General features: G+C 50.6%; 6 protein-coding genes and 1 long non-coding RNA gene across 10 annotated transcripts; 3 read left to right on the plus strand and 4 right to left on the minus strand.

Moving 5' to 3' along the window:
- Window positions 1-20: 20 nt before the first annotated feature.
- LOC120902843 (WD repeat-containing protein on Y chromosome) lies at window positions 21-4,628 on the minus strand. The gene is made up of 3 exons (XM_040311886.1): window positions 4,203-4,628; window positions 2,106-4,123; window positions 21-950 (listed from the first exon to the last, which is right to left on the minus strand). Exons 1-3 carry the CDS (start codon window positions 4,584-4,586, stop codon window positions 173-175), a joined length of 3,180 nt encoding a protein of 1,059 aa, XP_040167820.1. The 5' UTR covers window positions 4,587-4,628; the 3' UTR covers window positions 21-172.
- Window positions 4,629-4,856: 228 nt separating this feature from the next.
- Window positions 4,857-6,195, plus strand: LOC120902859 (pyrroline-5-carboxylate reductase). Its single transcript, XM_040311909.1, has 2 exons — window positions 4,857-5,257; window positions 5,323-6,195. The coding sequence occupies exons 1-2, from the start codon at window positions 5,161-5,163 to the stop codon at window positions 6,087-6,089; spliced, it is 864 nt and encodes a 287-aa protein (XP_040167843.1). The 5' UTR covers window positions 4,857-5,160; the 3' UTR covers window positions 6,090-6,195.
- Window positions 6,183-7,526, minus strand: LOC120902853 (pre-mRNA-splicing factor 18). The gene is made up of 2 exons (XM_040311897.1): window positions 7,366-7,526; window positions 6,183-7,294 (listed from the first exon to the last, which is right to left on the minus strand). Exons 1-2 carry the CDS (start codon window positions 7,426-7,428, stop codon window positions 6,305-6,307), a joined length of 1,053 nt encoding a protein of 350 aa, XP_040167831.1. The 5' UTR covers window positions 7,429-7,526; the 3' UTR covers window positions 6,183-6,304.
- A 482-nt stretch (window positions 7,527-8,008) lies between these two features.
- Window positions 8,009-9,082, plus strand: LOC120895100. 3 transcript variants are annotated; one of them, XR_005738285.1, is made up of 3 exons: window positions 8,009-8,055; window positions 8,650-8,810; window positions 8,868-9,082. It is a non-coding gene; the product is annotated as an uncharacterized LOC120895100 (long non-coding RNA). The 3 variants fall into 3 exon arrangements; XR_005738284.1 differs by lacking the exon at window positions 8,009-8,055 and adding an exon at window positions 8,195-8,579; XR_005738283.1 differs by lacking the exon at window positions 8,009-8,055 and having other exon boundaries at window positions 8,198-8,810.
- LOC120895099 (60S ribosomal protein L4) lies at window positions 8,943-11,212 on the minus strand. Its single transcript, XM_040298128.1, has 3 exons — window positions 11,080-11,212; window positions 10,059-10,485; window positions 8,943-9,973 (listed from the first exon to the last, which is right to left on the minus strand). Exons 1-3 carry the CDS (start codon window positions 11,080-11,082, stop codon window positions 9,096-9,098), a joined length of 1,308 nt encoding a protein of 435 aa, XP_040154062.1. The 5' UTR covers window positions 11,083-11,212; the 3' UTR covers window positions 8,943-9,095.
- A 273-nt stretch (window positions 11,213-11,485) lies between these two features.
- On the plus strand, window positions 11,486-12,647 carry LOC120900625 (pre-mRNA-splicing factor SPF27). The gene is made up of 2 exons (XM_040307894.1): window positions 11,486-11,654; window positions 11,729-12,647. The coding sequence occupies exons 1-2, from the start codon at window positions 11,580-11,582 to the stop codon at window positions 12,305-12,307; spliced, it is 654 nt and encodes a 217-aa protein (XP_040163828.1). The 5' UTR covers window positions 11,486-11,579; the 3' UTR covers window positions 12,308-12,647.
- A 1,511-nt stretch (window positions 12,648-14,158) lies between these two features.
- Window positions 14,159-22,964, minus strand: LOC120900602 (broad-complex core protein isoforms 1/2/3/4/5-like). 2 transcript variants are annotated; one of them, XM_040307860.1, is made up of 7 exons: window positions 22,839-22,964; window positions 21,150-21,368; window positions 18,311-18,770; window positions 18,046-18,240; window positions 17,892-17,969; window positions 15,862-17,293; window positions 14,159-15,773 (listed from the first exon to the last, which is right to left on the minus strand). In XM_040307860.1, the coding sequence occupies exons 2-7, from the start codon at window positions 21,234-21,236 to the stop codon at window positions 15,623-15,625; spliced, it is 2,403 nt and encodes an 800-aa protein (XP_040163794.1). In that variant the 5' UTR covers window positions 21,237-21,368; window positions 22,839-22,964; the 3' UTR covers window positions 14,159-15,622. The 2 variants fall into 2 exon arrangements, with proteins under 2 accessions (XP_040163794.1, XP_040163786.1); XM_040307852.1 differs by lacking the exon at window positions 22,839-22,964 and adding an exon at window positions 21,713-21,946.
- Between the last annotated feature and the right edge of the window lie 48 nt (window positions 22,965-23,012).

The raw sequence follows: 23,012 nt of genomic DNA on the forward strand, positions 1-23,012 counted from the left end.
GAAAAAAAAAAACATTCGAAAAGTTTGATAGTATGTGTATCGATCAAAACCAATTTTAAATCATGATATGGCGGCGCGCTACCACACGCACGCCAACCGTCCAAATCCATCTAAATAAATATCCATATGAGATTACTTTCAAAAATAAAAACCGAAAATGCTTTTTTCTTCCTCACTGCGTACCTTCGGCGTCGGCGTCACTGGGGGCTTCCTTGAACTGTAAAGCCTTTGTTCGCTCCAGTAGCTGTTCCAGCTCGTTCCAATCGCTCCCGTTCTCTTCCACTGTTTTGTTCGTGCGTTTTAGCGGCTGCACAGGAAACGCTACCATGTGCCGGTACAGCGGGAAGGAAGGATACGTCCGATCGAGCTTGATCGTCTGCAGCATCGGCTCTTTAGAGGGTAACTTCAGCACGGCAGTGTTAAGGATTGGTTCGGCCAGCGGACTGCCATACGTTTCGATCATCAGTGTGTGCTTGGATCGATCCGCAGCAACACCGACGATGTCACCGACGGTAGCAGTGCCACCGCCACTTTTGGTTCTAGCAGTTCGGGAATCATCTTTGCCGCCTCGCAACACCTTCAGAGTGGTAAAACTTACCTCACGCTGCAGATCGGGCGGAATGCGGAAACGATAGTCGGCCGGCGGGGGTACGGCCATGGGTAGCGGTTGCCAGTTGACCGGGCTGCCCAGTAGCCCGATGTAGCGCCCACCGAGTGTCCACAGGCGTACGGTGCGATCGCTGCTGCAGCTCAACAGCAACCCAGTGTCGTCCAGGTAGGTGAGCCCGGTAACGCAGGCCCGATGGGCCTGATAAGAGTTGAGCAGCCAGGGTTTCGGTTGTGCACGCGCCGATCGTTTCGCCCGGCCCGGGACTACGTCGTTCAGCAGGAAGGGAAACAGTATCCTTAGCGCCGGCTTGTTTACGTGGAATTTGTCTTCGTTCGGGATCCTGTAGTTAGAAGTTTTTGTTTTTAAACTAGTTAATTTGGCCAAGATACAGGGCTACGCAACTAATTTTCATAGATACACTTTGCTGTAAAGAGCATGCCGAACATAATGGACTCAAAACCCAATTAAAATGAGGTAGTTTTGACTATCTCTTAAGAGACCTAAAGCCAACACCAAACCCGTACTGGTCCTGATGCCACTTTTTCTGATTCTAGAACTGGACAAAACCTAATGCCGGTCCAAGAACCGATACTGAACCCATACCGGTCGTGGAACCAATACTGGTCATACCGGTCCTAAATCTAATCAAGACCCCATACCTACCCTGGAACCTATCATAAACTCATATCGGTCCTGGAACTGAAACTGAACCCATTCCGGTCTTGAAACCAACCATGTACCCATACCGATCTTGGAACTAATCATGAACCCATACCGGTCCTAGAATCTATCATGGTCCCATACCGGTCCTGGAACCTATCGTGAGCCCATACCGGTCGTAGAACCTATAATAATCCCATATCAGTTCTGGAACCTATCATGAACCCATAAAGGATTTTCCAGGAGTTCTCATAGCTGTGGGAAACTTTATTGACTCTTTCTTACATGAAATAAACTTATTGTAATGGGAATTGAACTCTCTAGCACCCTTGTTGGACAAATGCAATAAGAATTTCCAACGACCCTGTCCAAAAAGGGTGCCATAGTGTCGAATTTCCAACATATGAAGTTCAATTCCAATAGCAAAGAGTTTAGGAAATGTCCCACAACTATGAAAACCGTTGGAAAACCCTGTATAGGTCCTGGAAACGATCATGAACCCATACCTGTCTTAGAACCTATCATGAACCCGTATCTGTTCTGGAACCTATCATGAATCCGTACCAATCCTGGAACTGAAACTGAATCCATACCGGTTCTGGAACTTATCATGAACACATTCCGGTACTGATACCTATCATGAGCCCATACCGGTCCTGGAACCGATAATCAGCCCAAAGCGGACCAGAAAAAGCTTGCGATTCCATTATTTCTTTAGAACAGCACCTGGAACTGTTCCGGATTCGGATTCAGAACGATAACTGAATACTTGGTCCGGGAAGAGAACTGATAGTGTGCAAAAAAAAAAACAACTTAAAACGGACAGTACACTTACCAGCAATTCTCGATGTACCACGTTTTCACGTACCCGAGCGCCGTACCGGTGAACAGGAACCGGTTCGCCTTATCCGTTGCCAGCGTAATGATCCGATCGCCCGCCATATGAATGCCATTGAACTGGCCCTTGAAGCCACCGTCCGGGTGGTGGGACCACACCTGCACCATGCCATTGTCGAGCGAACCGAACAGCGTGCCACGGTTGGGCAGCATCTTGCGCGTGGCCAGAAACAGCAGCGCCTGTATCGAAAGCTGCCGCATCTGCTCCAACCCGGACGGCATCAGGATGCGGGTCAGGCGGCGGTGCGCCAGCTGCCCCGGCGGCATTTGAAACAGTGACCGGCGGGGTGTCAGCTTGCGCGGCTTCATCAAATCGGCCCGCCCCTCCCGGAACGAGATCGGTAGGCGGGTGCGGGGATTGGTCGCATCGTACCGCCGGTACGGTTGGCCCGTTTCCAGCATCCAAAACACAAGCTCGCCCGCATAGCTGCACGTGGCCATCACGCCCGGCTCCGAGCCGCTAACGGCCGCGCAAAGAATGTCGTCCGAGTGCTGCTTGCGCCACTGCAGCCCCCGCGGGTACTCGTCCTGCTCGGCGAACGCCGCGAACTCCACCACCCGATGGTTCCAGCCCATCGCCAAAATGCGGTTCGCTTGCCAGAACACGCCCGTCACCTCGCAGTCCTCCTCGATCTGGATCGTGCGCATGCACGTGCGCCCGCCGATGTTCCAAATCTTGAGCGAACCGTTGCGTGCGCCCGTCAGCAGCATCTGCTCCTTGCCGTCGAAGCAGGCGGCCGTTATCTCGACCGGTTCCAGCACCCCGTTCCGGATCTGGGTGTGCGCCTCGGTGATGATGGTCATCTTGCGATTGACCCGATGGTCCCACACAATGATGAAGCTGTCGAAGCCGCAGCTAACGACCAGCCGGTACAGCCCGTTGTACAGCAGCACCGAGACGGGCTTGGTGTGGCTTTCGCCGTCCGTGCGGTCGAGCGCGATCTCGGGACAGCAGGCCGTCACGAACAGCTTGTTGCTGGCGACCACCAGCTCCCGGGCGCGCTTGTTGTAGTACGCGCAGGCCGGCACGCCCTTCACTAGCACGGTCGAAAACTGGCCAAACGTCTGTAGCAGCACCCGGTTGCGCACGTCCCACACCTTGATGATTTTCCGCTGATCGAGGCTATAAATCTTCTCGCCGGCATCCTGCAGGAACAGAAACGTGATGCTCGACGTGTGCCCGACCAGTATGACCGACGGTTTCTCCGGCCGGTGAATGTCCCACAGTCGCAGGTCACAGTCTGGGCCGCCGGAGACAAGCAGCTCGTTGGAGGGTTCGAACGCGAAGCAGGTCACACCACGCGGTACACAAAACTTGATCGTGCGTATTGCCGGCAGGTCCAGCGAATGTATGACCATGGCCGGCCGTGGCCGACCACGCGCAGAGGACAGTAGCGGATTCTCTTCCGCACACGCAATAAACAGCTCGGCCACGTTTCCGACACTTTCCACGAACTGCACCGCACGCACGATGTCGGGCAGAAGCTGTCCATAGTCAACACATTCCACCGGCGGGTACGCTCCGTGCAGCACATCCTGCAGCGATACGTGCGTAACCGTCGACTCGCCGGAAGTCGTTACCTTCCGTTCGGGGTGAAACACAAACATCCGGATGTGACCGGTGTAGTCACCGGTGAGCAGACGGCTCGGCTCATCACGACCAAACCGATAGACCATCGCGCTGATCGGCTGGGGCAGCCGTTCGATGACCAGCTTGAGCGTGAAGCACGCCGCAACCACATTGTACAGCCGCAGCTCCGTCTCGAGCCCAGTCACGCAGAACATGCTCAGATCGGGCAGTGGGACCGTATCGAGCACCCAGGTTTTCGAGCGCTTCAAGCTGGACGGAACGGACCGTGCCGTCAGGGCGGGTTTCCAGTCTTCTGTCCAATACTGTATCACCCCCTCGCGGGACGTGGTGATCCAGTGTCCTTGCGACCAGCTGATGCTGCCATCCTGTGGGGTCACCGTGGGAGAAAGAAAGAAAGCGAATGAGCAACAGCACTCTCCTCGAGCGCCCCCACCAACCACTTACGTAGTACACCATCGGGCAGAAGTCCACCTTCACGATGTTGTACACCTGGCGGCGCAGCTTTACACACAGATCGCCGGCGATCGGTGGATCGAGCGATTGCTTCACCGCGTGCGGATCATCGTCCTGGAAGCCGAGGATGAGGTAGCTCAGCAGCTCGTCCCACTGGCAGTACCGGTCGTGGTCGGTGTTGATCTGCAGGCACAGCGTGCGGTACTCGTCCTCGGTGTAGTGGAGCCCGAGCTCGGCCAACAGTTCGCGCAGCTCGTCGAGCGTGAGCCGATTGTTGCGCGCCCGGAACTGCTCGTGCAGCTGATCGATCTGTTCGCGTGTCACGAAACGGTGAATTTCCCGGTCCGCATCGGCGGTGGAGAGTCGGCCGGCCATTTCGATGGACGATGCGCGTTTACCTGTGTGCTGCGATTAGTAGCTGCGGTTTGCTTGATTGCTGGTTGTCGTTTTTAACTGCTGTAAATAGAATGAAAATATTGGAAAAATACATGTATTGCCTTTCAAACTATAATGCGTTGGCAAATCAACAGTAATTTACATTTAAATTAGTTTTAATAGTAATTTTAAATTACTTTTTAAACTCCAATGACCATGCTAACCACCCATTGTGCGATGTTGACAGAACAATAACAACAAGTGTATCCAAACAAATCCCCTCTTGTCATAGCGCTCGGGAGGATCGCGGGGACGGCAAACGTAGCCAGACAGCAAAAAAACGAAGGCAAAGATTATCTTTCGTCGGCGGAAAAGTGCGCGTCGCGTTTGTTAGATAACCCTCCGATACGAAAACGCTTGTCGCGTTGATATACAAGCGCGACGCGTGTGTGTTGATTGTTTATCGTCAACATTGTCACGCCCCTGGCCCTGAAGTTGCGCGTGTAGGTGAATCGAAAACCGACCACAATCAATTAGGCACCGATTTCCACGGGACCAATTCCGGCCAGGCAAAATGTCGTCCCCTGCTGCGCTACAAAAGTGCAAAGCGGTCGGTTTCATTGGTGGCGGTAATATGGCGTACGCCATCGCGTCCGGATTGTTGAGCAAAGGTATGGCGCGTCGCGGATTTAATTGTTTGAATATGTTCTATTCATTCCATCCCATCACAAAACAGGAGTGCTGCAACCGGATCAGATTACTGTGTCCGCCACACGGCTGGAAAATCTGCAGGCACGCTGGACCCCGCTTGGGGTAACGCGAACGACCGTTGACAACGCGGAAGTCATCCTGCAATCGGACGTCGTTTTCATCTGCGTAAAGCCACAGATGTTCGACCACGTGTTGAGAGACTTGGCAAAGTTGAAGCAAACGTATAAAGCGGATGAATCCAACCAGAAGCTGTACGTTTCTATAATGGCTGGTGTTACGCTTGATCGACTGGAGCAGGGGCTGGCGATGTTTCAGCCATGCTTGATAGCCCGTGCCATGCCCAACACTCCGATGCAGGTCGGTGTTGGCTGTACGGTGTACTGTCGCACGGGATCGGACCATCCTGTCCCGCCACTGTACCGCGATATGCACACCATGTTTGCGGCGCTTGGCGTTGTGCACGAGGTGGAGGAGAGTAAGATGAACGCCGCTACCGGGCTGGCCGGCTGTGGTCCGGCGTATGTGTACGAGTTTATCGAAGCGCTGGCGGACGGTGGCGTTAAGCAGGGCATTCCGCGTGACATGGCGCTGCAGCTGGCCGCCCAGACGGTGATGGGTGCGGCCAAGACGGTACTGGACACGGGTAAGCATCCCGCCGTACTGAAGGACGAGGTGTGCTCGCCCGGCGGTGCAACGATACACGGGGTACATGCGCTCGAGCAGGGTTCGATGCGCGGCACGGTCATGAATGCGGTCGAGAGTGCCACTAAGCGGGCTGCAGAGCTTTCTTAGAATGCTTTGTTTGAGTATAACTCATACCATGCCATTGTTTTTTTTTTTCATATTCATCAATATAAAGACAAATAAATAGATCCTTTTTTCTGATATGGTTAAAACATTTCGTTAGTTTGTCATTAAATTTATTTCGTTACCTTAATCTAGCTGGCTTAAAACAGTAAAGAAAAGATCCCGCACACTTGCACTCGCTCCTCGGTACCGCCTCCGCCCTAATCCTGTCGATCCTTTTTGCTCACGTACTCCACACACCGCGACGGATCGGTTGGGAAGTATTCCTGCATCTTTGTCATCAGCCGCTTCAGCCCCTGGATGTACTTGCGCTGCGTCTCGTCGTTCATCACGTGGGCCACGTTCTTGGAGAAAATCTTTTCCCGCCCGGTACGCGCATGAATACCCACCATCGTCACACCGATCGGCCACGGTGCATTGCCGATCGCCATCGTCAGGTACGCGTCGCTCGCGTGTATGTAATCCCGCTTCAGCAGGCTCTTCGTGATGTCCGTCAAGCTGTCGAGAATGTCCTCCGGTATCGTTTTGTTCTTTAGCTTGCGCAGCAGCGGCTTCAGGTATAGGCGCGTCTGCTCGAACGTGGCCCGCGCTATCTTCCCCTTGGTAGCCATGCGCTCTGCCACCGTCACCGAGCTAAGCTGATCGTTCCACATCTTGAGCAGGAACTGTATCAGCGTCATGATCACGTGGCAGTCGTGGTCCTTCCCGCTGCGCCCGAGTCGTACCGCCATTTCCTGTATCGATTCGTACGTTACGCTATCGTCGATGGCGTAGTCTTCGTCGGACGTTTTCGCTTTCCCCATGCCCGGCGCCTGCCCATTGGAGGTAAGAATTTCGTTCAGATATTCTTCGTCCACCTGTTCCATCGCTTCCTGGAAATCGTTCCGGAAGCCACGGTTGATCTCCGGCGTCGATATTTCTAGCTGATGTAGCCGAAGGCATGATTCCGCTTCCGTTTCGCCGAACAGCAGGATGGGTTCACCGCGTTCGCGCAGCTTCCGGATCACCTCCGAGCGGGGCAGCTTCTTGAAGTCATACTTTTGCCCATCCCCAACCGTGGCCTGTCCGTCGCTTTTGGCGGACCCATTGCTTGTTGCGCCGTCCGGTTTGTTTAGGCCGCTTTTTTCCAGATATTCCTCCTCTTCTTGGGCTAGCAGTTCACCGCGCTTGAAATATTTCTTATTGTCGCCCTGCAAACGAAGGGAAAACGATGGTGGCTAATTTCAAGGATTAGAGGCGTTTAGCACAAGGGCATACTTACAACGAGCTTTTTCTCCTCTAGCAGCTTCCGTTTTCTTGCAATCTCTGCCTTGAGTATGTCCATTCCAGAAGAAATTCGTTAATTAAAACGGGTTACAAATTGCAGTGATGATTCGGAGAAAGCGGTATCTTTTTTCCTGGTCGAGCGTTTTGTAAACAAACAAAGTTTGACAGTTCGGGCAAATCCGTAAAGCAGCGCCTCTATATGTGAGATGGAATACTAAAAGCATTCAAAAAATAAATTCAACGTTGCGAAATTGTTGGAGGCACGGAAAATTTGCACCTGAAGCAGGATTTGATATCAATGCTATCGTACAGCGAATTCTTCTTGAGCCCAAATCATTTCGGACGCCAAAGAGATTGGTTTTCATGTATGATGAATGACAAAGTTACGTAAATTCGAAATTAAATGAAGGGAAATAGCTACCATGTGGGTAAAAACCAAAGTGTATGAATATCAGGTGGTCTCGTCCCATACAAATTGACAACTAATTTCGAAATAAAAAAAATCTCCTTTTGACAGAATGGGTGAAGTGAATTTCCATAGGAACCGTTCGCTTTGTTCTTAGCAACACATACGTAGTACACATTGGTGTCCTCATCGACGGCATTATTTTGATCCAAAAATGGATTTTAATTAGTTCAGATTTGGTTTAGCTTACAGTAACATATATTTTGAGTGCTTTTTAAGGTATTTCAGTGCAAATAACGAAGATTCTAAGATTGTTTGTGTGTAAGGCAAGTCGTCAGAAAGCTTGTTTGGGGAAATGTTTTCACCCATGCTGTCAAAAAGTGACGTTCAACTTTTGCTATAAAAAACAGGCTATGAGACCACCTGATATTCATACACTTTGGTAAAAACATTCAGCCACTTTCCCAAACTCGATCGAATTCGGAAACAATCGTAGCGATTGTGAAAATGACATAATATTGGGGTTTCCGTGAATGTTTTTTTAACATTTTGCCATATTGTACGCATAACTGAGCAGGATGCTCATGAAATAAATTAAAGCAGCAGTTGTATCGGGGCAACTATCGTTCCTCTTCGATCGAGTTTGGGAAATTGGCTGATTAACAACATTTTCATAACTTATTTGCTAAAATTACTCTAGTCGGAAATATATGAGTCATGTGTTTAAGAGAGCGATACAGGAAATGGATCCCAGATCACTTCAGGACACTACACTAATTACTATAATGACGAGTCTTACCAATGTCGGATCTTTATGGTTGAATTATTGAACAGCGTGATATCTTGATCATGAGACTCCGTTGGGTTTTACAGGTTATTTTGACATTCCTATGGCATCAAACGAGGGGTCGTCCAGGCAGTCGTTCAAGGTTGGCTGCCAGGAGAGTTGAGCGCCGCCTTAGGTTCAAGCTTTATAAGATTGTCCAATGACGATGGCGTCAGCCTCTTCTACAACCAACCATGGTCGTAAAGCGGTAAGAACACCTGCTAAGTGCTAGATCTAAATCGAATAATATATTCTTTCTTTATAGTTTTCGTGGACATCGTCGAGCTATCCACCTTCCACTTCAGTCACCAATAAAGCACAAGATACGCAAAAGAACATGTTTTCTTTCCACCACAGGCTGTTAGGACTGATCGGGCTTTACGGTTTTATTTATGCCGATGGAAATTAGAACACGTTATACCAATAAAGTACGCATGCCTGGGAGGAGGACAGCCTACCAGTGCGTAAACCACACCACCACCTACCCAACTCTCTACTTCTTCTCTACCTTCTTAACGGCTTTCTTTACTGGTTTCGCGGCTTCCTTGGCGGGGCGCACCTTCTTCAGCGACGGCTTCTTGCCGGACGCCTTAAAATCGGCCACCTTCTTGTCCACCTTCTCCTTGCGGGCCGCCTTGATCTTCTCCATCTTCTGCAGGCGGCGCGTCTGCTTCTCCACGAACACGACCGCCCGGTGCTTGGCATCCAGAGGCTTCTTCTTGGCTTCCGCCTTCGCCACCAGGCGCTCGCACTTGCGCAGCTTCGTCATCAGCTGGGCACGGCGCTTCGTGACCGCGGCGTACGGGTTCAGCTTCAGCATCTGCTCCTTGTTGGTGAGCGGGTTCAGACGGCGCACGTGTCGGTACACCTTCCTTCTCGGCGCTCGCAGCACGCGACGGATTTCCTCCGACTTCAGCAGACGGGTCAGATCGGTGTTGGCCATGATCGGGGTCGGCAGATTGTAGCCCTTCTTCGCGACCGATCGCTTCTCCCAGGTGCCGTACAGACCGTCCAGCTTGGCGAACGCCGACTCGGTCCACACGCACAGCCGACCGACATGACCGCCAGGGGCCAGCTTCAGCAGGTTCATCTTGCTCACCCGCATCGTATCGACGCCGGGAATGTTACGGAACGCACGGCGCAGACCCTCATCCCGATCGTAGATGATCAGCGGACCGCGACGCTGGACACGGCGACGGTTGCGCATCTTACCGCGACCGGCGCGCAGACGCTGCGACTTGTACACCTTCTGCACGTCGGCCCAAACCTTCGAGCGGCGCAGGAAGGTGACGGCCTGCTTGGTCTTCTGGAACTTCTGGATGTCGTCGGACACGACCAGCGGCAGCTCAGAGATACCGTCGATGATATGACCTACGAGAGAGAAACACACAAACACCCACGAGATTAGATGATGGAAAGAGGCAATGCCAACAGCGGATAAACTTGATAAACTTACCGCGCGACTGCACCAGGGCAGGGACACCGCTGGCAGCGAGGGCCGAAACCAGAGCGTAGCGCTTCAGGTTGATGTTGATCTTGCGGTGCCAACGGCGCCACGGCTTGGTCGGGGCGAACATGCGTCCACCACGGCACATGTTACCGTACGCACCCTGGCCGGAACGGTGGGTACCACCGCCGCGGACACGCGGGATACGGGCCACAGCGCGACCAGTACCCCACGATTCGGCCGACGTCTGGTGACCGGCGGCCTCGCTCACGGCGTACGCCTGGCGACGGTTGCGGCGCATCAGCTGCGACACCTCGTTCACCACATCCGGACGGATCGGGGCCTTGAAAATTGCCGGCAAGGCAACTCCCTTATCCTTCACCGCCTCATTTTTGTCAGAGTACACACTGACCAAAGGGCGCGCTGCCGTCAAACTCTGGAAAGACAAGCACACAAACACACACGCGCACACACAGGCGCAACCGCGTTGTTAGAAAACTCGGAGTCAAACATGAACGATCAACAATACACATTCTCGGCAAAGGAACAACACTCTTCGGTACAGGAATTAACAATTTATAACCTCAAATCGGGCACCAAACATCCATTTGTTTCACACCAAACATCGATAAACAACATCTTCATGCACAACGGGGCTCATCAACACGCACGTTTCCGGCAAATTCACCCCGAGGCACGATGACAGCTACGGCGCATCGATCTGCCCGACACAAATATTGAACTTTTTCACCTTTTCGCCTTTAATCGAACAGATGTCCAGTTCTTCGCTTTTCTATATCCATGAATCCATTCGATTGTTGCGCTCACAAAAATGGTCCCGACATCATCATGCTGATTCAATCCCGATCACCACACCGCACCGCTTCCATTCCGGCAACCAGGCTGTGGCAGTCCGGCACCATTGCCAAACACACAACCTATTTTCAGCTCGCCTTTCATCCCAGCGCTGGTAAATCCTGCCAATTCCTGTAGCCGAAGTGTTGGTGCATCTTTTACCGTATGCACTTACCATTTTAGCACAAGTTTACTCCCGAATCTTCACAATTTTTGCTGGCTGCTTGGATAAAGCACGTCCACCATGCCACGGGGGACAGAAAAAGAACTATTCAAAGCGGAAGCAGCCCGATGCGGCGTTCGGGTGACAGTTGTCACCTTGACAGCACGACAGTTCAGTGGAAATGGGCAATCGAATGGTTTCGTAAATTTTGTTGACAAACGTGTTTTACTGTACGGTGGTATTTTTAATGCACTTTTAAAATTCTTTATTATACTTTTTGTGATTAAACGCTTCTTATTGACTGGATTTATAACCTTGATAAGTTGTTTTTTTCCATTCCATTTTCTTAGAAAAGGCCTTTTCAAATTGCACACAACGGAAAGCCTTTTCGCCACCAAACGCCAACTGTCAAACCCGCGGTTGTTGTCAAACAGTGGCCAAAACAAACCCAAAAACATCATTTCTCGGGGAAAGCCGTTCGCACTTGCATTTCACGAAAAACTCCCCTTCCAATGGCCGGTGAAGTGTTGGTTGATGCATTGCCGTACATCGATCTTGGCTACGATGATCCTGGCGTGCGGGAAGCGGTAAGCAATGCGCAAACAGCACACGAAACACCACCATATCAACACACCCGTACCTCTTCCCCTCCCTATTCCAGGCCATCGCCATGGTGGAGGAAGAATGTCGCCGCTATCGGCCGACGAAAAACTATCTCGAGCATCTACCCGCCCTCAACACGACCGCGTTCGAAACGGAACTAATGGCGGCCGAATTCGAGCGCATCCAAAACCGGCTGCCGATGGAACCGCTGAGCATGAAGCGGTACGAGCTACCTCCGCCTCCAGCCGGCAAAATGAACGAAGTGTCCGCCTGGAGCGAAAGTGTGGACAATTCGATGGCCCAGCTGGAGCATCAAGCGGTGCGCGCCATGAACCTCGAGCTGATGGCCGAGTATGGGTGCGAGATGTGGAAGTCCTACCTCGAAACGTTGGTCACCATGCAGGCCAAGTGTCAGGCCCGGCTGGCGGAGGTAAAGAAGGAGATACAGGACGTGAACTGGGCGCGCAAGACGAAGCAAACGCAGGGCGGCGAGAAGCTGCGCACGCTGGAAGCGCAGTGGGTGATGCTGGTGTCGAAGAACTACGAGATCGAGCAGGCTTGCGCCAAGCTGGAGGAACAAATCTACCACAAAAAGCGACAATCGAGCGCACTGCGAGCGGAGGGCAGGGCTGAATGAGCTGGTGGAACGATTAAGCATAATAATTATAATATTATTTTAGTTTTCTCAATTAAAACGCTTCATACTTCAATTGGACTTGATTTAAAGATTTGCACGAAATATTTTACACGCTTTTTACACATTATTTTCTTTGGCGGGAAGTTTAAGTGTCTGTAAATGCGATTCTATTGAGATCTTTACACCACAACGACAGAAATGTATAAATCTATGGCTAAAATAGATCATCTGAGATAGAGAAACCGGGCAGAGGCATGCAGCACCTCTTATAATCCCTCCGCCATGCCATTTTCTCCCTAGCACTATAAATGTCTGTAAATATAGATCCATTTCAATTTCATTTCTGATTTTACTTTCGAGCTCATCCGCTAAGACGAACAGGAGGATAGAGGTCAACGGTTATTGGAGGTACGGGAGAAAAAGTGAGATGAAAAGTTACACTTTAGACTGCTTTACAACAGATCGGGCCGCAGATCGGGCAGCTTATAGTTGGCAAAGTGAAACGGAGGACCGGAAGGTGACGGTGACCGGCTTCCGCCCGGGTTGGACGGCCCCTTTTCCGGAGCACCAGTTTGCGATACGTTTGCCGTTTGCGCGATGGCAGACTGCGTGCCGGCTATGCTCATGTTTTCGCTTAACTGTTGTCGGTACTGTTGCTGTTGCTGCTGATCGCGGAGCGTTGGCTGGGGGATGAAAGATGAAGTGGGCGATGGCGCCATCATGTCCACGGCGGCCAGTATCGGTCGATTGGATACGCTGCACGGAAACATGGCCGTTCGGCCACGCTTCCGGCGCGGCAGTATGCCTTTGCGGGCCATGTAGAAGCTGAGAATTGAAGGGTGCACAATTATAGCTCAAGGGGAGATTCAGTGTCTGTCGTACGATCGGATACGTACCGGATAGTCGAGATCGGAATATCAAACTTGAGGCTAACGTTTTGGAACGTTTCACCGCGTGATACGTACTCCGCCGCCTGCTGTAGCAGCTCCTCCGAACGGCGCACACGGCGACCGGCCGTACTGGTGTCCTGTGGGGCCTGCGGTTGCGTGTTCAGCTCGTACTCGCAGGTCACATTGGCCAGGGCAAATTCGGAAGGAAGATCTAAAATTGATGCAAACAAACGTTAATTTTTAAAATATATTCAGAATTAGAGCTTAATTATTGCATTATTCCTTCCCACCGCTTTGTCATCATCGTTAGGCCAAAAGAGGACTTGGATCTTTTCTCAGTTCTTATAAATAGTTTACTGGCAAATTTTGCTTTGTCTGTTGGGGTTTCTGTTGTGAGTGTGTGTGCAGACTCTATTCGGTATATCCTGTCATAAGATCCATCTGTGTCTATTTCGCAAGACGTATTCATAAAGATCATAATCCTCTTGTTTAAAAAAATAGGAGAGGATTCATTCAACATTCGACATTCATCCGACACATCATGCAGATTCTCTCGTACTTGCGCCATCACGTCCTGCGTTTCCTTTTTCTCGTCCATCCAGACGGGCAAGTATCACGTTCAGCATTCCATAAACGCTACAGAGTGTGATAGTATTATGAGATGTACGAGACCCGAACCGGAACGATCCTTGCCAGATCCTTGAATTTGGATTGGTGGTACACACGGGCACAAAACTAAATTATCCGCACAACTATTTAACCTAAGTACAGATGTCACAATTAAAATCCCTACCACACTAGAGCATATTTCGATTTAATTTTGTTTCCTAAAATTTGCTTCTTGTTTTTGGTTGCTTGTTACGCCTGACTAATTATCATACGTATATAAATATAAACTTGTTTTTCCTCCATTTTAACACAAAAAGGAACGGATTTCAGATAAGGTAAGGGTAAGGGTGTTTTGTTTGAAGAGCAAAATAAACAAGAAACTAAAGTAAAAAGCTGCTCCCATCCACTAAAGTCCATCACAATTGAACTAAATACTTATGCGTAAAAGTAAGTTCTACTCTAATCCCGTTTGTATTGCCACTGCAAATTAACAAAAAAAAGAAGGAAAAAAACATCGATAAACAAAATTAAAAACAAAAAAACGAAACCAACAAAATACTTATCAACCATTAAGCACACAAAAGTTATACTCGCTTCATGTATATTAAACTAAACAAAAAAACAAAACAATCAAATAATAGCATCTGGGGCTCCACAGCACGGGAGACAGACGAATGACTAGAAACCTTCACTTTGTTCCATTTGTTTTAAAAATCAAACGGATTTAACGAATGCTTAGATGACTTTTCGAGTTCGTGGTGTGACTTATTCCCCTATCCATTCTACTCTTGCTACCACTTTTGGCCTGGTACTGGTATACGCAGCTTGTGTGCGTAACCATAAACTTGACTGAAATGTATGAATTTAAAAATAACGTCGTAACACACTGAGACCACACTAAGGAGCAGCGCAAGTGGGTTTGTTTGGGTTTGGCCATTAAATCACTCTAAGGTAAATCAATTAGTATATATGGAGTGTTGCTGGTTTGGTTGCGAAAAATAAGTCCCTCTTATACACGCGCGCGGTTGGTTCGCCTCTTCTAAATGACTCCCGCGGCCCGTGTACGTGAAATTGATTCATCTTCTCCCTGCGAAAGGTGAGCTAGATGGAGCAGAAGTCCATTTGTTCACCCACTTTAGCAACCTTACTGTAAAATTAAATAAAGTGTATGTAAAATCTATGTATAATGTGTATATATATAATATACTCTTACTATTCCCTGGATCATTCTCTATCGTTCAAACTCTTTATCTTTATCTTGGCAACTAGTTCCGATCTCCCCCCTTTTTTGTGTTTTTTTTCTGCATCGCAACGTCTTTTGCACATTACAAATGTGTAACATTTTTTCCCGTGATGTTATGCCCATGTACGTATAATGTCCATCTTCCCTACATGTGTGTTTGTATATATATCTATAATATTATCTTTTCTTTTTTCCTTTCCCTTTTAACGCACGTTTGCGGCGTTGTTGGCGACTTGTGTGTTTTAAGTTGGCTTTTTTCGTTTCTTTTTGGTTTTTGTTGGTTGAATTTAAAATTACATTCCCTGCTCTCTTTCTCTCTCTCTCTCTCCCTGAAAACCTACTACTACTACTGCTGTTGCTGTTCCCCCCTCTTTAATGTACCATTCCTTATCCCCATATTATTGGCATTGTCGTGTTGGCAACGATTGGAACTGCTTCCGGTACTGCTGCTGGTTGCGGGATGCCGTCGGCACCATCAACCGTAGCAGCAGTGCCGTTAGCATAGTGGAAGCTAAACTGTGCTAAACCGTTATCGTGCGCTAGCGGGCATAGCAGTGGCTGCCGCCGCTCCTGCTATTGTATTTGGCTGGTCAGCTCCTTTATGATGCGCTTCTTTTCGGCCGCCTCCTTCAGCTGCCTCGGCATCGGGTAGGCAGACTTGATGTCCCACCGCTTCATCCAATTCCGCAGCGTCTTGCGAGGAACTTTGTGCATTTGTGATGCGCTGTTCGGAGAGCGGAGAGGCAAAAAAACACAATCAAATTGATGTTATAAAAGGAAAGCAAAAAAAAATATTACTCCACACCACCTACCGGTAAATACTTTCACCCGCCTTCACGTCCATCAGTGCCGCCCAGAGCGCCTCGGTGTTGTACGTGCGCGGCTGGTTGCCGCGCGGATTGCGCAGCGTAAAGGCGACCGGCGGTGGCGTACCGTTCGAGTTCAGCAGCTGATGCAGCGCGTCCTTCGAACGGCCAGTTAGCCGGGGTCGACGCGTTACCGTGCGCGCTAAGCCGCCCGTCGCCTGCGGCACGTTGCCACGGGACCGTCCGTCCAGTTTGCGAATCGTCAGCGTCGAGGTGGGAGGACCACCCGCACCGTACGCTCGCAGGCCGGTGGCCGTCTTGCCGGGGTGCGCTCCCTTGGCGGCGCCGAGCGCCATCAGGGCCGGTGGTTTGTACAGAATTTCGTCTCCCTCGCTTTCGCCGCCCCCGTTGGCGAGCAGGCTGCTGTCGATCTCCTCCGCCAGCAGCTGTATGGCGTACTCGTCCCCGTACTCCTCGTCCTCGTCGTCCTCTTCCGCCTTGTAGGCACCGGCACCATCATCACCGGCACTGGCCGCTTCGCTCAGCTGCGGGAAGTTCGGCGAGCAGATGATGTTCTCGTACCCATCGCCATCGTTCATCACCGTGGAAGCATTCGTTTCGTCACCGCCGTCGGTGTGCCGCTCGGCCGCAGTTTTTAGGATCCGTTGTTGCTGCTGCTTCACGTACACATCCATCTCGTTGCGGTTGTACATCAACGAGGAAGCATGCTGCTGCTGTTCACTGGCACTACTGTCGTTCTCACTGATATTGGCACCGCTGCAGCCCAGCACCACCACCGGGGAGTGGTGCGGCTGGGCCCTTCTCTTGTCGGAAGACTTTGGTGATTGTTTGGCTTGATAGTTTTCGAAGAGATTCTCGATGGATTTCACCCGTATCGAGCCGCGGGAACCGCCGGGCCCGGACCGCACACCTATGGAGGAAAGCGACGGCACGGCCCCGACCGTACGCGGTCCGCCGCCGGCTTTCGATCGTTGCTCACCCGCACTATTGGCACTGTGACTGTAGCTAGACAGGGTGGTGGAGGAGCTGCTGCCGCCAGCGGACACTAGCAGCTCGCTGTTTAGTGTGGAGCTGGTGGTGGTGTTGGTGGTGGCGAGCTTTCGGCGCTTCCTGTTGGCTCCAGCTTCCACCGGTGCTTCGGTCTCCCCACTCAACTCCATCAGATCATGCTCAGCACCTTCGATTTCGTTCGCCTCAAAATGGTCGTAATCGGGCGGATCACCAACGCCGGAGGACGGCGGGTGCCGATCGGTGTGGCATTGTTCTGACTTTTCCATTACCATGCGTCCATCATCGATCATCTTTTCGCCCACCTCCATCTCTTCCTCCATTCGGTCCTCCCGCATCGAATCACTCCCGACCCGATCCTCCGCATCCATTGGATGTGCGCCGAGGAACTGCTCGCAGCGAATCGCGTCTGCAAGTAGACACACAAACAAACAAAAAATCACACACACATACACGAAGGTTATGGATTAGTCTGGAAGAATGTATGTTTAATATCTAACAGTAACCAAAGGGAGATAGAGAGGTAGATAGAGAGAGAGAGAGTGAAACAAGACGAAGGCGATGATGGCGTACAATAATGAAAAAGGGAGAATGAGAGCAATGTAGACAAAATTTGGCACATTTGTACAAGGGGAGAGGTTACAACCATTGTAATGGTTGTCATAAAAAAGTAGCAATAAGATTTTTATTTGCATTTGGCCACTTTCTCCCTTTGAGGAGCGTGCTTCATCGTCAACGACCAGGCACCTCCATGTACTACGGGTGCAACATGCACGGAATGCTTCTGCATCATGAATCGCAATACAAGGAATGCAATTTTAACATGGATTTACATTGGTATTTAGTAAAGCTATGTTTTGCATTAGTCACATGCTTATGAAACGATTATTCGTATAACGCGACGAATATTTCTATCATTTGTTTATGTTTTACACGGTTGCGACAACCTTTATCATCATGATTTTAATACAATTAATGCACCTTCATCTATCTCTGATCGAACTTACCGGAACCGGTTTTGTCAGTACTGTCTATTCCAAGCTCATCCTCGTCTCCACACTGTCTGCTGCCTGAATCATCTTCATCTACAATACACAAAAAAAGAAAAGTTTAAAATCAATTATTCTTGTTGAACTCCCCTACTCTCTCTTCCTATCCTACCGATGATTAAATCCTCCGTTTTGATGCACATTTCATTGCCACTCTCCCCGTTATCACTGTGAACGCCGTCCTCATTCTGCTGATGGTGGTGGTGATGGGGCAGGGCAATTCCCGCGTCAATCGGCTGCAAGTTTAAGCTGTTCAGCAGCTGTCTCTTTGGTCCACTGGATGCATTGCTTTGCGGCAATCTTGCACCTGCAAATGGGTTCAAAAAGGGCATGAGAGATACAGTAAGGTGTCATGCAAACCATTCTCTACTACTTACTTTGACTTTGTCCCCCATGTCGTCCAACGTACGGTCCCTCGGACGCCCGTGCCGTGACGCCGGTATGCTCCACCGGCTCACCGGCGTCACTGCTGTTGGCACTGCTGTGTTGTTGCTGCTGGTACTGGTGGCTGCCCGATGGGCTGTGCACCTGGTTCAGGTTGAGCGCGGCGTCCGATCCGCACAGGCCACGAATTTTCAGCACTTCCGCACATTTCATCAGATCTGGCAGTCCCGCCTGCGATACGTTCACCTCGCCTTTGTACATAAAGTCCACCAGTGCCTGTATCGCCCACAGCTTGATGTCCCGGGGCAGGATGATGATCGGATGCTTGCAGGGGTTTTCGCCCAGGAGATTCTCAAAGTAGGTCGAGCAGGCGGCCAGCACCAGACGGTGACAGTGCACCTGGTGGCCCTCGCATGCCAGCGTCACATCCACGAACCTTTGGCCGGCTAATAGCTGTAACAGAGAGCGAAAATGTGACATTGGTTCAATGATTTTTTGATTTTACGCGCATTTTATTGGTTTTTAGGTCTTATTTGTGACGGGTTTTGCCATGTCCATTTTCTCCAAAAATACCAAAAATACAAAGATTGGAATCTGTTTTTCCAATAAACAGCCAAGCAGAATCTATAATATTCCTAATAGGATTGGTCATCAAGATCTTAACAAGAAATCATACCCAGAACACTATCAAAGCTATAATTTAAGCTGTCTTGTTTTAAAATCAAGATTCTTTGAAAAAGATTCCTTTTTATGGGAACATAAATGTACAAACATTTAGCAGGGAAGAAATGAACCTACAATTCCTATCAATAATTGTTAATGAAATATATCACAAGACACGGGCAGCCATTACATTCGATGCGCTTCCTTATGCGGCTTCCTTCATCGGCTAAGAGACCCTCGCCAAATAGCTCCCAATAGCAGGAAGATGGCAGTAATTATCCTTCCCGGAACGTTCGATGACCCCAGCACAGAACGGCGCAATTGTTTCCTACAGCACACAGAAGCGCAGACTCAAATAAGGGCCCTTTACACCGCACCGGAGAAGCACCGGAGAAGCAACGAAAACGAAGAAGTGTTCAAATTTCCGATTACCCCTAACATCCGAAACGCCCCCTATGTTGGCTGGATGAACGGTTCCGAAGGGTTCCCTTTAGCCAGCGTCGGCAAGCAATGCGTTCTCTACACATTGGGAAAAACAGGCATGGCAGGCAGGCATTCCACGAGCACACACATGAGCTCAAACTGCAAAACCTCCGGAGGGAACCCGGACCAACAACACACACACACAAAATCTAATTTCAAAAAAATCCTTCTACTTCACAAGTCCTTAGCGTGCTTCCCTGCATGTGCCCTCTAGCGCCGTGTTATGCGACCCTTCGCAAGCACGATGGAAAAGCCCCCCGCCGCTAGCTTAAGCATTTAGTTGTCGGGAATGTCCTCCACCCACCGGTACGGTTGGGTGAAATATCCGATGATAAACCGTGTCGTTGGACGACCCTAAAACCTACCCGGTCAAGATTACGGGCGACGAACTCATCGCAGAAAGGCGCCCTCGCTCCCTCGGCAGAGCCAGCGCGTTGAGCGCAAGAGAGTGAGTGTGTGTGTGAGAGAGAGAGACAAAGAGTGCAAACGAACAATAGACAGGAGAAGGGTACAACATACAGAAGGGGTGGGAATTATGAAGAGCGGCGCATGATCACGTTTCATCACCGGAACCCCTAGGGCGTATTATCAAAACGCGTGTCGCACCAATGGACCACACCAGGCATGGTACAAATAGGCAGGGCACGCCAAACGGGGTGCTTCTCTACGCGCTGCTTCGGGCGGCTGCTGCTGCTGTCGTTCGCAGACCTTCTCGAAATACGCGAAACAACGGAAGGCACAAGGAAAAGGGAGAAACAGCACCCCGAAGAGGGCTACAGATAAATTTGCACTGATTGTACTACAGTGTGAAAGAGAGACGCATAGAAGGAGGTACGAAAGAGAAGCCCCTTTTGTTGTAAGAAACGAACCCTTCGGCAATAGTAATGCACTTTGCGCTCCCACCCCCCTTTTTGTGGCTTGCTAAGAACAGGGTGTGTGTGTGCACGCTTGCGGTCCAATGCAATGCCCGAGGGCCAGACTGTCACAGCCGCACGCTGTCACATCTTCGCTCTCCTTTTGCAGCCATTTGTTTGACGTACTTATTATTACACCGGCGCAAATTGGGCGCCCGCAAGCATCGAAGGCCCACGATGCTGCCATGGACGGGTAGATTGGGCAAAGGGAGTAGATGTTCCACGCTGTTGCCCTTTTTCATAGTTTCATCTCTCCTCAACCAGGGCTTACATCTCCTTTACACAGGCATCCTTAGTTACAAAAACACAACCCCACACACGCGTGTGCACCATATCGACAGTAGCAAAGACACGCACACACACACACACGCAGGCCAGCGACAAGCGACAGCATGCTTAGGGGGATGATGGTTCGTTACCATTGGCAACGGCCTCGGTATCTACGGTGTAGGGGTGCATTTGTACAACATCCTACCCACGTAGGCACGCGCGTTTGTTTGTAGTAGTTGCCCCGATAAAGGTTGTTGGGAGGAAAAGAGCACTGTGATACGAAGCAAAGATATCGCACGTAGAGCACCCACACACACACAAACACACCATTTAGTTGAGACCCTCCGATGTAAGATGAAAATCCCTGCTGGCTGCGTTAGTTTTTGCGTAATGATGAGAAAATCTTGCTTTTTTAAATCCCAACAAAAAAACACACGACACAAGAGAAGGTGTCCAGTGCCTACTGGAGCCACCACCACTTGTTACGAGACGGTTTACGTACCTGTGGAAAGGCGGCACCGAGGCTGCCCAGATGGCTGTTCCAGCGTACGCAGAACTGCTGCGATAGTCCGGCGGCCGCTTGGCTCATGTTGGGCGGTACGATTTCACACCGGGCTCTTATCGCACTATTCAACACTGGTGTGTGTCCCTGCCTATTGCATGTGACTAGAGATGGAAGGTGACACTTCCCTGGTGATGCTGCCCTCGTTCGTTTTAGAAGCTGTAAGCAGAAGCAACGTAAAGGCGAAAATGGTTTTACTAAGACGCACACGGCCTGTTGGGACCACCACCACAACACCGTCGGGCGGGCGCGCTCGCGCGCACGCTCACCGACGTCTTCCCAATTAGCACCCGCCGCTAAGGCACCGTGAAGAGCATGCGAAGGCAGCGCAACCGAGAGGGCCTTCGCGCGGACCACCACCGGGAGCAAAATCAATACTTGAATGTAAATAGTAAACGGACGAGGGCGCTTTTTTCTTTCTTTCTTTGTAACCCCTTGTTGTAATGGGAGAGGGCACTGCGAGATCTAAACCTACGGGGACATACACACACACATATACACACAATTAAACAGGAGTCACAAAGGCAGCACCCTCGCGCTGTGATGCGCACGACGGACTCAGGCTGTATTTTGCACACACAAAAACCATGCAACCCCATTCTTGCCCAGTGTGATAAACACACAGCAGCAGCACACCAACACACGGATGCTCCCACACACAGGCGCGCGGGAGATATACCCTGCTGAGGTCAAAGGTTCAAAGATCCCTTTCGTATGACGAAACCCTCATCCTAATCCTCTTCTTTATGGCACGCACACTAAGGACGCACCCACAAACACATACAATCACGCACACACACAGAATCAGGCAGACGAGTTTGGGGTGTACATATTCGCGCACAAGGGGTGGTGAATCTTTTAATCCGGTCAGCCGGTCTCTTTCTCGCTGCTGTGTCACTGCTACACTCGCTCACTCGCTCACTCGCTCACTCGCTCGCTCGCCCTCTCGGGGGGTTGACGATTGAATCATAGACGGGAACCCATACGCGAAGAATAGGGCCTCGCGCTGCCCTTTAACGAACAGCACGGGCTCTAGGGGTTGTGCGCCCGCTCCCGCTCCCACCCGGGCACCCTCCCATAACGCCTTTATCTCGTACACGCGTGCGATACGGGGTGTCCTCTCCTTCCGATAGAGCCATCCAAGTATCAACATCATGCACGAAGTGGAGGGTGGGACACAGAGGGGGTGGTTGTGACCCTCTACATACGGGGCGGACCGGGGGGGGGGAGGGCACACACAACGCCAACTTGGTTACGAAATGTCACACACTCGCGCAGCCATCGATTTAATCGATCATCTATATGAACCGCTTTTGACCCCAATTTACAAGGGAAGAGGGAAGAGCCAGTGAACAATGCAAACACGGGGGGACACGGACCTCTCCCATCTACGTAGGTTGGGGAGGGAGCGGGTGGCTTTCTTTGTGTGTGCCCTTGGTGGGTGGGCTAGTAAAAGTTTAAAGACTGTCAAACACAGAAAGACACACACACACTATTGGTTTACTAGTTTCTTTTTGCACGACTGGGCCTTCTACACGGAATTCTATACGGAATCTAATTCTACACGGAAAAAAATGCCCACAAAACGTGAATTCACGACCGCTCGGCCCACTACACTACACTCCTCACCTCAAGCACTGTGACACGACGTTCGCCAGCACGACGACCCAGCAGCAGCAGCACGGCAGCCGATGCATCACCGTGTCGTGTTTGTATTCAAATGACGTGCTGTGTGATTCCGCGGCCGTCGCCGCTTGCTGCGCCCCGAAAGCGGTTCGGCTATTGCACAACACCCCACCCCCC

This window comes from Anopheles arabiensis, chromosome 2, assembly GCF_016920715.1.
Source record: "Anopheles arabiensis isolate DONGOLA chromosome 2, AaraD3, whole genome shotgun sequence".
NCBI lineage: Eukaryota > Metazoa > Arthropoda > Insecta > Diptera > Culicidae > Anopheles > Anopheles arabiensis.